Source organism: Acinonyx jubatus, chromosome F2, assembly GCF_027475565.1.
Source record: "Acinonyx jubatus isolate Ajub_Pintada_27869175 chromosome F2, VMU_Ajub_asm_v1.0, whole genome shotgun sequence".
NCBI classification, from domain to species: domain Eukaryota; kingdom Metazoa; phylum Chordata; class Mammalia; order Carnivora; family Felidae; genus Acinonyx; species Acinonyx jubatus.
Window position 1 is genome coordinate 54331088 of NC_069394.1, and position 13263 is coordinate 54344350.

Here is a 13263-nt window from a genome sequence, read left to right on the forward strand (position 1 = left end):
GAGCGTTAATTTACCTGGGGTTATGGGTTTGGTCAACTAAGCACAACACATCAAAGGAGGGGGTTGTAGGGATATATAAGAGAGAGGTGGCAATGATTGCCCTTGGAAAATAGGCTGATAAGGAGGAAGTGATGACTGAGGAGGGAAAGGCATGTGAAAAGTTATGATCAAGGGACTGGAGTCCCAGTGTGGTTGAGGAGAGGAGTCAAGGTATTAAAGAGCTTCAACTGGAAAGATGGGAGGTGGTGGTCAAAGAGCGAGATGCAAGGAGTAGAGATAATGGAGGGATTGGGATTATTGATAATGATAAGGCCTAGGGAATAACCATGAGGCTGAGTGACTCAGGAAAAGTGGAGGAGCATGATCACTCAAGAAGGGGAGGCCAAGCAACCCAAAGCAGACCGTGGAAGCTTCAACTGTGTGAATATTAAAATTGCCAATCATTGGGACAGAAGTAGAGTTGAAGAGAGTTACAGTGATCCAGGAACTAAAAATCATAGAGAAATGAGGGAGTGTGACCTGGAGGTTGGCAGTGAATGCCAACAATGAAGAGAAGAGGTTGAACAGTAGGGTGACATGAACTTCAAGACTGGGTGTTTTAGAGAGGAAGTAGAATGATCTAGAAGTGGCAAACAAGAACAAGGTAGATACTTACCATGTTTCCTTGAGACACCTGCAGAGAAGAAGTGTACTCAGGGGAGAGAGGTCTCTATTGGGAAAGACGTTCACAGAGGGAATTTGTGGTTTGAAAGAGACAAAGCACATCCGGTGTTCAGGACATAAATGTGAGGGATTTATTTGTTGCCAAACCCTAAGAACTATGCTGATGCTATACCTTCCCATTTCTGAAGAGAGTTTAGATCACCTAGACTCCCTTTCCTCAGGAACAAATGGGAGCTTCTGGCTTCAGGGACCTGTACTAGGAGCTGCCTGAAATGGCATAACTTGTGAGCAGAATCAGCAGCCCCAGTGGTGTGGTCTGTTGGGACCAGCGTTGGTTTGATGGTGTGTGGCTGAAAGTTTTGGTGTTAAAGTTATGGTCAAAGGGTTGCCCCCAAGTGATTTTTTTTTTCTGATTTTCCTTGTGGTTAGATGTAAAGAAGTTTTTCCATTCATCACAGAAGTTTGTTTTTCTGATCATCTAAAATGGTCCTTTGTATGATATAAAGCTTAATTTCAAGCTCAAATAAAAACCAAGCAGACGCTATCAGATTATAATAGGAGGAAAGATGTGGGAACTAATATTTATTAAAATGTCTCTATACACCAGGCACTGCATAAATATTTTTGTCATTTGGATTCATAAATTCATTTTGTTCACTGACTTACTAACTCACCAGAAATGTGTGTGTGTGTGTGTGCACGTGTGTGTGTGTGTAACACTTGCTAAATACTAGGGATTCAACAATAAATTAGAAACTCCGTCTTAGAGGAGCTTATGGTTAAAGGAGCTAAGCAAACAAATTATAATGCAGTGTGATATAGGTTACTAATGACTAATTATTTAATATTTACTATGTACTATGTGCTGTGTGGAGATCTTTTATATTAGCTCATTTACTCTTCTCAGCAATGTTCTCAGACATTGTATTAATCATCTCATAATAATGTGTTATAAGCCATTTCAAACTTCAGTGGCTCATGACAACAAATACTTACTTCTCTTGTATATATATATATGTGTGTGTGTGTGTGTGTGTGTGTATTTTAGGCTGTCAGTCAGCTGGCCATGACTCCTTGATTGGACTTAGGTCTGCTCATGTGTCTCCACTGTTGTTATAGCAGTTCCTCTGTGACATGTTTTCATGACAGATTAATAGGAATGTAAGGTAGCAAGCCTCTGCACATTTAGAGAATTTACTCACGTCAAATTTATTATTATTCCATTGGCCAAAGTATGACACATAGTCAAACCAAACATCAGTGGGGTGGGAAAATATACTCTGCCTCCTCTAGTTGGAGGTCCTGCAAGTCACATGGCAAATGTCCTGAAAGGACACATGGAGAGAGTGACAAATTGAGAACAGTGATTCAATCAGCCATAGGCATTTAGTATTATACTATCCCCAACTTACATGTAAGGAAATTTAAAGGAGATAAGCAACTTGCCCAGGATCAGAGGGCTAGGAACCTTAAACCCCAGAGACCATGCCCTTGACCACCACAATATTTTTGCACTGGTGCTTTGGGAACACATAAGAGGTGTCTTGTCAGCCTAGTGGGGTGTGAAGGGTATAAGGAAAGCTCGTAGGGAAGGTAAGATGTGGGGCTGACCCTAGCAGTATTTGGCCAGACTAAGAGTATCTATTTGGTTTAGCACCAAAGAGACCATAGATAGAGTAGTAGAGTGTAGTTTTCCTGGACAGGTGAGAACAGAAGGCAGATGGTGGTAGGCTAAAGGGTGCATGGGAAGTGAAGGAAGAGAAACGGCTTCTGGAAGCTTGACTGAGATGGATAAGAAAAACTATGACACTAGGATTGGAAAAGGGTAAAAGATAGCATTTTTTTTTTCTTCAAAGACCTGAGTGCTTAATGCTAGCCTGAAAGTTAGAGAGGCCCTGTTGGATTTGGATTTGGCCTCTAAAATATCCACCACATCCTTGCCCCTTGGTACAAGATGGATTATTAGGGGGTAAGGAAGAAAGAAGAGTTGGATTTGACTCAAAAACGAGAGAGAGGGGATCATATTCATGATTGTGTACGTCACTGTGTACTAACATGTGGTCTAGCTTAGTATCTGTCGTATAGCTTACAGAACTGAACTGACACATTTACCTAACTGGTATTCAGGGTATGAGGTAACATATTTATTACAAGGAGAAAGGACTTTCCCAAAGTACCCACGGATTTACATGAAATGTTAATACACCTTGCGTCTCCCTTTAATACACAAAATGCTCTACTGAACCTCAGTCACAGGAATTGGTGTGTTAGGAAATGATAACGTTTAGAGGTAGTTGACAGAAGTACACATGTGAACATTTTGTATGCTTGAGTTTTCTTTTGTTACTTCTTTGCTCTTTTACCCTTTAAAGCGATGTGGGTGACAATAGTTGCCATCATAACAAACCAATGAAAAAAATTAATTTGCCTTTTAGTATCTGAGATAAAGAGTTCATGTGTTTAGATCAGGCCTTCCTCCCAATATCCTGGCTTTAACTGGATTCCTTGGCACTTAGCATTTAGATGAATTGAAGATATGGAAGCCACTCAGAAGCTGTTGGAACATTCAATTTTGGACTGAGGATGATAAGAGACCTGTGTGATGGTGAAGAGTTTCAATTCAATACTTATTGATGAATGACAAACAACTCCAAAATTCAGAGGCTTAAAACGAAAAGGGTTGATCTTAGGGTTCAACGAAAAGGGTTGAACCTCATGCTTTGTGTCTCTAACAGATGGGAACTGTGCTCTACTTCATCTTTATTCCAGGTCACAGAGGTGGAGGGAAAACAGGAAGGTGAATGAATCATGAATGTGCTCTTAAAGCTTCCACTCTTAGGGACACGCATTACTTGTGCTCACATCTCACTGACCAAAGTAAGTCACAAAACCTTACCTGATTCCAGGTGTGAGGAGAGAGCTATCTTGAAAGGAAAGATGCAGAAATATTTAGTGAACAGTGCTAATGACGAATAAGTGACAAGGCACCATAACTGTCATTAGTGCTGTTCACTAAACCAGTCTGTGGCCTGTACTGCAGGTGGCCACATTCTCTGTTTGCCCCTCCAGGGTCTCTCTCTACCTTTCCTCTTCTTGCTTAGCCCCAGAGGCTGACTTCTATGCAGGCATCACCTGGGCTCCTTTGCCCTCTGGTTTATGGTTCGATTTGGCCAATGAGGGGTCTTGGCTAGAGATTGAAAGGTGAGAGTGGAGACACTTACTGTTGAGACACTTATTCCCCAATCCCTCCTTGCCAGATTGCATTTGTTAGAGGCTGAATTCATCTCCAGAAGGTCATAGCCCCCAGATTAGGCAGCCTTCTTCTACAGGTACAGCTGTCTCCTGGGTCTTCACGTCATAGGAGGAAATTATTTCTCTCTGTTGGTACACCTTTAGTGCTTTACCATCTTTTTAAAAATTTTTTAAGTGTTTATTTATTTTTGAGAGAGTGAGAGACAGAGTGTGAATGGGGGAGGGGCAGAGAGAGGGGGAGACATAGAATCGGAAGCAGGCTCCAGGCTCTGAGCTGTCAGCACCAGAGCCCGACGCAGGGCTTGAACCCACGAACCGTGAGATCATGACCTAAGCAGAGGTCGGACACTTAACCGACTGAGCCACCCAGGTGCCCCAAGTGCTTTACTATCTTTAGCTGGTTTCTTTTAATCTGTCCATACCATTCTATTCTGTCTGATAGAATCTTCATTAGTTTCTCTTCATCTACCCATTTATAATAATGTATCATCCATTTCTTGCCAAGATATGGACCAATTTTAGATCAGTAAAGACTTAGCATCTCTTGGAACCACATGATGGGCAGCAAGTTAGCCGAGAGAGTTCCTCGGATTCCGAGGAAGGCATATTCTCTATACCCTGTAAGATGTGGCCAAGGAGAATGAAGGAACAGGCACATCTCCTTAGAAGACAGAGCCTAGAGCCACAGATGGGAGAATTCCTCTCTGGCAATCAGAATAGAGACAGAAGCAAGAAATGTTTCATCATTGTGTATTGATTATGTTGGGGAAAGTAACTTGTCATCTTCATTAACTTGTCTCTGGTCAAGAGGACTCATGTCCACATCTGTCAGAGAGAGTACTGTGCATTACCCAGAGACCCTGGATGTTGAGCTTGCTGCTGTGATCAAATGGACCTGGAGATTTTACCTTAGGGACAGTGTGAGCGTACTTTACATGTGGGAAGGAGGGTGACTGAATGTTTTGTGACCAGTAGGGTGGCAGTCACTGGTGCTGTTCATTAAATATTTATGGCTTTCCTCCTTTAGAGCTTATGTTGAGATTGTATTTTCCTGCCCATTTGGAGTTAAATGTGGTCATATCACTTGCTTTGTCCAGAGAAATGTGATGTCTGCTGCTTCTGGGCCAGTGCACAATTGGCCGGCTTCCCACTTTCCCTTTTCCATAGGGGCCAGCAATATCTCAGATAAAGGCAGCTCCTTGGCCTTTAGTGCAGAGTGAGGAATGACAGAGTCCACAGTGACCCATGCTGGACATGTATCAGGAGCAGAAAATAAGCCTCTGTGATTTACTAGCCCCACTTTGATTTTGTAGGTTTTATCACAGTCTGGTCTAGCATCTCCTAACTAATTTGTAGTGACCATAATTCTAAACAGAGAGTACAGCATGTGCATAGAGACCAGAAGGTTCTTGTTAAAGTGAATAGTTTGGTGCCCAAGGGGAGTAATGTTCTTGAGAAAGGAGGGGGCTAGTGAGGCACTTTACCGCCATGCAGAGGAGTGTAGATTTTAGTCTGCTGCTAAGGGGGATGAGGTGGTAGAGGCCTGGAGAGATGTGGTCAGAGTGGAGAGGGGCCTGCAGATTAGAGTGAAGGAGATACGTTGGTTGTTGTAAGAGTCTAATAAAACCCAAAGTAGGGGAGTGATTATGGAAATAGAAAAGAAGCAAGAAATGAGGGACAATTTGGGGGTCAAACTGATGATACTTGATGATTAACTGGAAGTGGGTGGTGGGGGCAGTGAAGGATCCAAGATGACTTTATGGTAATTTGGGGGAAGAGTTTGGGAACCTCAGTTTTGTTTGGGGCTGTGTGTTTGCCTTAGGAATTTTCAGCAAATGGCCTGATTAGAAGTCAAGGCTAATTGTCTCATTCAGGGCTGAGAACGCAAGATGATCGATTATTTGGTTGCTAAAATCATGGGTGCCATATCTCCTCCTTCTTCTCTCCCTCAGTGGGATGGGGGTGGATGTGGCAGAGTATGACCGTCAGTACACTCTTACATATGTTATCTCCTGATAAATGTTATAAAGGCTGGTGCTTGCCTCCAGAGAAAACAGAATTTGTCACCGTCAGTTCCATATATTTTGGGTATGGAAGAAATAGGAGAGGAGGGTAAATCTGTAAACCGATGAGCTTCTGTGAATTTTCTTCAGAGTGCATTTTAAAGTCATATATTCAATTTAAACATAGTCCCGAGGATACCGGACTCCCTGTAAAAAAAATTATAAGTGGAACAAGACTACCAAACTGTGGATAACTTGCAAAATGACATCATCTCTGCAAAGATCTCTTAGTTCAACTCTTAAAGGGTCAGGAGCATCTGAGGCGTTTTAAGCCTTACTGAAATAAGATGTGAGAGAGACAACGCTTTTGGTTCCTTGACCTCATCTGTCTCTTACATGCTTTCTTTCTATTCTTTTATGAACTTGCAAGGTCTAGTTCATTTTTTTCTTCTTCTTGGATTCCTTTGGGTTCCACTGTTTTGAATAATATTGAATGAATGAGTTTCTTTTCATGCCCCACTCCCATGGAATATGCCCTGAATGAAACAATACCACCACTGTGGCCATCACCAAGAATCCACACATCTGTATCGATTACATTTTGCAGCGGGGCCTCTCAAGTGAGGTTGCAGGCAAGCAATGCCAGTGCCACTTGAGAACATGATGGAAATGCACATTCTCAGGCTTCCACAGACCTCAGAAATCAGAAATTCTGGGGTTGCAGCTCAGCAATCTGTTTTTAGCAAGTCCTCCAAATGACTATGAATCATGCCAATATTGCAAAACATTAGTCTAGGGGAACTTTATAGACATAACACATCCTTGCTGGTGTGGTAAGATTTGAGGATGGTCTGCTGATGAGCTACCAATAAGGAGAGAAATCACGCTAAGTGGGAATTGTGACCTGGAGCAAAGTCACTTATCTTCTGTCTCTCTGGGCCTTAGTTTCTCCACCTTTGAGATTTTCAGTTGGATTGGTCAACAGTTCCAATGTAGGGACCCACAAAGTAGTGTGAGATGTTTGTCAACTATTTCTAGTTATTTCAGAAAGCTTCATAGAAATTTTATGCTTCCCCTCAGTATGCTGCAGGGACACATCAAAATATCCCCATTGGCTCACAAGTAGATTGTGAGCTTCTTGTGGTCATTCATTTTCGTGTTTCCGGGGCTCAGTCACAGGGTCTGGTCCCATGGAAGCCCTTCAAATAATGTTTTACGAAAACATTACAAACTAAGTTGTATAGAAATCAGTACGAAAATGAAGATTGGTTTATGCTAATCAGAAGCTCCAACTGACTTCCCAAAGGAAGATCGTGGCGTTCAGGCTTGCAAACATGTGTATTGATCGTTGCAGTGTTAGATTCCCACAAAGAGAGGGACCAGGTGGCCTCATCCTCAAACCTGGCTCACTAGTGCTCCTATGGACTATAGCCCAGTTTACTTATTCATAAATCTGCGTGGTTTCAATTATTTATGATTTTCTGCTAAAGCTGGATGGGGTTCCTTTGGTCCTGTAAGATCCATGTGGGTCATCGACAGGACCCTGCTGTGTCCATGTGTGCAGTATGCTTACTGGTGGTGCAAAATTCAGCACTATGGCAGGGAAATCTCATTTTAACAGGCTGGTGAAGGTGTTCTGTGGCCACATGGGAGAGCACGAGGTGGTGCCAGGAACCTTCCAAGTGCTTTGAAAGGGGGTCTCGTTCTCAGAATCGTCAGTCTGAACCTGTGGTATCTCCTGCAGTCCTGAATGTTTTCAAGGGAAACAGATTGAAGACCTCTCCTGCTGCGTTGGCCTGTCAGAAGCAGAGAGAAAAGAGATGCTGCCTGCTGCCCCAGAAGGGAAGTGAATCAGCAGGGCACTGGTTTCCTTCAAACTCTAATCATTGTCTCTTTGCTTATGAGATTGTCTAATCCATTGGCCACCCTTTTAAAATCTGAACTCCAGGTCAGATACATGAAGGGGCAAGAGAACAGACTGAACCTTTATTAGTTCACAGAACTCCAATTCTTTATTAATCACAGCTTGCTCACAATGACATACAGGAAAATAGCACTAATGAAGAGTAAATATGCAGGCAGCAACCTTCAGGAGTTGGGATTTGGGGGAGAAACGACTTCAAAACTGCGATAGGTACTTATGGTGGGTGTCTGGTGATTCTTAGTTGGCACAAATGCCCTGCCTAGCCCCCTTAGCTGTATCAGCCCTCACAGATGGAGTAATTTTTTTTTTTTAATAGGCAGGATTGCCTCACACTGGGGAAGAAAGACCAGCTTGAGTGAAAGTCCGCAGTGTTTTTGATCTCGTTTGTATGTGTGTTTCAATGCAACAACCAGCTCACAGTTTCCAAGTGGAAAAATATTCAGTAGCATCATGTACTTGTACTATAGGTAAGAGCTTAAAATGAACATCATCAATCATGGCATCCACAAATAAGCCACCTGACACATTAATTAATTCATTCCATCAAAAGAACTTAAACTAGAGAATTAAGCCCACTTCATGAAGAGCGATTTCATGGCTGCTTGAACCATTTGGATTCGAATCTGTGTTCAGCGCTTTTAAAGGGTTTAACTTTCTGCTTCTACCCAGGTTGATCTCAGCTCTGTCTTCTCATCCATCCCTTTCTAAAGCCAAAGCACATTTGTAGCACATAATCCAGGAGAAGCAGAAGTAAATGCTATGATTGGTGTTTTTTTTTTTTTTTCTTAGCCTGGTTTTGTAGTTTCTAGGCAGTTAGTAGATTATGAGTGAACAAATGTGGAGGTTCGTGTGGAGTCATAAAACCTGTAACCTAGGTGTGGTCTTAGTCAAGTTCAGAGATTACAAAGCCATCTAGGTCATTAGGCAATGGTGGGTTTCTAGCACCATAGACTGTCTACTGACCTCATTTTTCTGTTGGAATGAAAAGGGCAGGGAATGGAGTTCGACATGAGGGCTTCAAAAAGAACAGACCTAGCAAATTCATTTGAGTGGAAAGACACAACATCAAAAGCCTGTTACAGGACATGTAAGATTATGAAATAACTTGCATAATGCAATACTTGTATTTTTTAACAAAAATGTAAGTATTTACAAAATAAGATCCAAGGTATTTTTTAAACATCAAGCAAAACATTCTGCAAAGAGACCGCATTGATTTTTTTTTAATTTTTGATTCTGTTTTTTTGTTTTTGTTTTTTATAATGAGTTCTTTTTAAACCATGTCATACATTTCCCATACTGATATCGCATGATCCATTATAATATAGGCAGGGGGATTTACTAATGGTGGGGCGTGCCATACCCTCCATCGTTTCAGCCAGACAGTTCAACCTGGAGTTCCTTGTTCCTGCGCACCTCCGCGGCATGCCTCTCCTGGAAGACACCAAAGGGAGAAGTAATGTCACAGAGCCTGGGTGTCTGCTCCACAGAGAACCGGAAAGGCTTGCCTACTTCTTTACACAATACATGCCTCGTTGGAAGTCACCCAGTTGTTTGATGTCTATCATTAGGAATTCTCTTCACTTCACGAGAAAGGACAAGGGACCCAGTAAGTATAACATAACAGAAGATCTTATAAGACTTACAGCGCCTAAAAAAACCCTTAATACTGTATTTGAGTAAAACTATTAAAAAGGTCATATGATCAAGAGAATCCAGAATATTATGATCGCTATATAAATCCAGAAAATGGCAATAGAACATCCTACTGTTGTTTACCCTGTTTTAATGGTTTTTCCTCTTCCTGAATATTTTAAGGGCTTTACAATTATCAGTGGACACTTTGAGAGGATTAGACGCAGGAAGAAGACTTTTTTATATGCTTCTTAAATGCTTAACCTATTAGTCAGAGCCTTTCAAAACTTGAGTCCCAGTGACCTTTCCAGTCTTACCTTCCTTCCTCCCATCAATATAAGGGAAGTGTAATAGATCATATTTTAGCATTGTATGTAACTACTTCCTTGGTATGCAAAAATGTATGAAAGATGGCTTTAGGAAACATTCCGTTTCCCTAAGAAGATGTGATTAGAGAGATTTCTGTACTGGAAGCCAAGAAATATGAGGTCTTTCTTTTTCTTCTTTCCTTTTTTTTTTTTTTTAAATTTAATTATATGTATACTTTTTACCTTTTAAGGTCTCCTTTGCCTCACTAGTTATCAAATACAAACAACGGATCTGAACTAGATGACCTAGAGTATCAGCTCCATCTGTGAAATTCTGTTGCATGAGTCGATTTAAATGCAAGATGAGGATTGCGGTCAGAATCATCAGAAATTCTTTTTATAAATGGCTACGCACTTGCAATACAAAAGAGGGGTCAGGAGTGAGCTGTGAGTGCCAGGAAAGAACGTTTTCATATATCGAGATGATTGTGGTCATTGGAGCATAAACTTCCAATGGTACTGCTAAGCCTGCTTACTATGTGGTGTTTGATGATCGTCAACGAATTGCAGCTTCAGCTTAGTATAAAGGTTAGTATAAAGGGTGGAATGAAAAAGACAGGGGTTCAGAGCTAAACTCTGTCGTCTATTTAGCTTTGTGATCTTGACTAAATCTCTCTAAGGACAAATTCCTTAGATATGAAATGGAGACAATAACAGTATCTCCTTTCAGGGTTGTTGTTTGGATTAAATGCAGTGTACATGCAAAATGGCTGGCCTACAGCCAGCAATCAAGAACAGCTAGTTTTACGTCCCCTTTTCCTTTCATTATTCATTCCTCAGACAGGTTCAATAGTAAATAGTTACATAAATTGCATTCGTGAACAAGAATGACCCCTCCCCCCAAACAAAAGTCAGAGGAGAAGAAAACTTTATGACAGATGAAAATTAATAATGGTTTAAATCTGTATCTAAGGAGTTATATAACATCAAAATCACCTTTTCAGAAAAGAACCACAGAATCTTATTCCCTCAAAATATTTTTATTGTTTTAAGCTGTATCATATTATGGGATGCTATTGTCGCTGAAATAATGACTACAATGTTTTTGCACCAACTTTTCTATATTGTTAGAGGTGAGATGATCAATATACTAAAACAACATCTCTTACTAAGTACTGTCCTTTGTGGTTGGCTAGGTAAAGTGGCTGTCAAGGTTGTCTGTGTTTTTTTGCTTCTCTTACTCCTGAACACCATGGGAAGCTCGTTTGGTATTTGTTACAATATTATGATCTGGGCGGTCTTGGCCTTGGCTAGTGAATCGTGGGATAGAGCTATAAAGGCAAGAAGATGTGACACAATTTGAATTAAGTGGAGAATTCAACAAGGTTCACTAGAAGTCCTCTTGACTGATCTGGTAGGTTAACCAACACTCTCCATTCCCGCCATCATCCTGGTATCACCTAAATGTTGCATTGCTTATGAGGCTAGTAGGCTCTTCCCTATTATTTCCACATACTTTTCCTCTCACTGGCTGAATTACATGCTTACTTGTAGTCAATGATATTTCCACCCTGTTCGGCTAGCTAGTTGAGAATTTAATTACATAATTTAATTAAAGATACAGTAATAGAAGCTAGTGTGGGTGGAGGAAAAGCTTTGGAAATACCTGAGAAAGGGCAGTATGATCAGATATTGGATCAAGTATAAAAGCTAGGGGAAATTTGTAAAAAAAGAAAAGTTGTTAAGGTCCTATATTCATGTTATTTTGCAGATATCTTTAGCCCTTACCCAATTTTACAGAAATTGAAACTGTAAATCATAGCTAATATGATATAGGTGGATAATGGGGAAAAGGGGGACATGGTACCCCAATTAACTGATCCATCTCTCAAAATGGTCTTGGCCTACATGAAAAGATTGGTAATTGGCTGTACCTTTAAATGCTTGATGTTAAAGTTGGATGTATTATGAATGTATGCAATATTGTGAAAATGATTATACCTGCTTTAACTGGCTTTTAAAAAATACCCACTACAGATCCTGGTTGGGTCTGATGACAGAGCTGCTGTTACTCAGGGTTCCCGATGGGCCAGGCAGTGAATTTTCTGCTAGATACTGTTGAATGCATTAGGGGAGAAAGGACATGTTGGGGGAAGAAGAAAGTGTCTCTTTAATCCTTTCGCATGGCAGGAAAAGGTGTTTTTCTATCTCTGTCTCTGTCTCTCTTTCTGTCTCTGTCTCCATCTCAGTCTCTGTCTCAGTGTGTCTCTTTCTATTATATTATTCCATGAACAAGAACATTTTAAACTTCACCAGAGTGTCAATCATTGTCCACAGACTATACTTTTGAGTCCTGGGTATGACTACTTATGTCACTCAATTTGAAGACTGTTGGGTAGTTGTAATTTCGATGTGAGTGACATAAACAGATCAGCCTAGTGTAACTCTCGGTGGCAGATGCACTCCTTCTTTCACACCTTTCTCCACATTTGATTCTTTCCTTTATAATAAGCTGGGGTGTTGAGACGAGGTGCTATGGAAACAGACATTGAAAGAAAAAAGCGTAACATTCTTTTCTGAAGGCAAAAAGAACACTTCTATGGAACGAAGATAAAAATACTTAAATATAATTTATGACAATATAACAAAGCATATTTAAGAAGTCTTTAGCTCAGTGGTTCTCAACTCCTGCTATTAGCATCTACTGGTAAACTTTAGAAGTAATACTGATCTCTGGGTGCCACCCCAGACAATTAAATCAAAATCTCCTGGTTTAAAGAGCACTTCAGTGGATTCTAAAGTGCAACTGAGATTGTTTTTGCTTTAGGCTTTCAGTTTTAGCTAAAGACTTTGAGCTAACATGGCTGGATCTCCAAGAAGTTTGTGGGAATTTGTCAGTGAATGACACTGAGGAAACCACGGACACCATGGCTCTGTATCACGTCGTCTGGCTAATTGACAGGCTCAGTGAAGTGAGGCCTGTCACAGTGGTGAGAATTTAGTGTGCTAGCCTTGACATGGATTTCATTTTTACTAACATTTTTCAGTGCTTTTGTATTAACTATCTATATTGGTCCATATTATGTGTTGTCTTATTCTCTAATTTTTGGTGCTATGCTATTCGTTGCTGGTTTTATATTATCTGCATAGGGAAAGAGACGGTTGGTAAATGCTCTTTGATATTATTCCAGGTGTCTAAGCACATAGTAGGTACTCCACGAATACGCACTGAATGATTAACTGATTAATCGGTGTCATTTTCAGTAGTAATCATCTTTTGATGCATCAGATTCCAGAACAGCTTATATATGTTAGCAGTTTCATGCATTTTCAGCATTAGTATTATTATTGATTCTCTTTTTAATTTAATCTTACTGCAGTAATTTCATTCAAACAAAAGGCGAGATATTGGTCATGATAAAAACCTTAATCTGTCTTATTTAGGAAAAAGAAAACATATTTAAAATACATCAAAAGG

At 40.6% G+C, this 13263-nt stretch overlaps 1 protein-coding gene across 1 annotated transcript in view; it reads right to left on the minus strand.

Moving 5' to 3' along the window:
* Positions 1 to 7903: 7903 nt before the first annotated feature.
* STMN2 (stathmin 2) overlaps positions 7904 to 13263 on the minus strand; it is a 46769-nt gene continuing 41409 nt past the window's right edge. Inside the window, exon 5 of the mRNA XM_027064337.2 lies at positions 7904 to 9276. Within this exon, the coding sequence (XP_026920138.1) occupies positions 9217 to 9276 (60 nt within the window). The 3' untranslated portion in view covers positions 7904 to 9216. The remainder of the gene's footprint in view (positions 9277 to 13263) is intronic.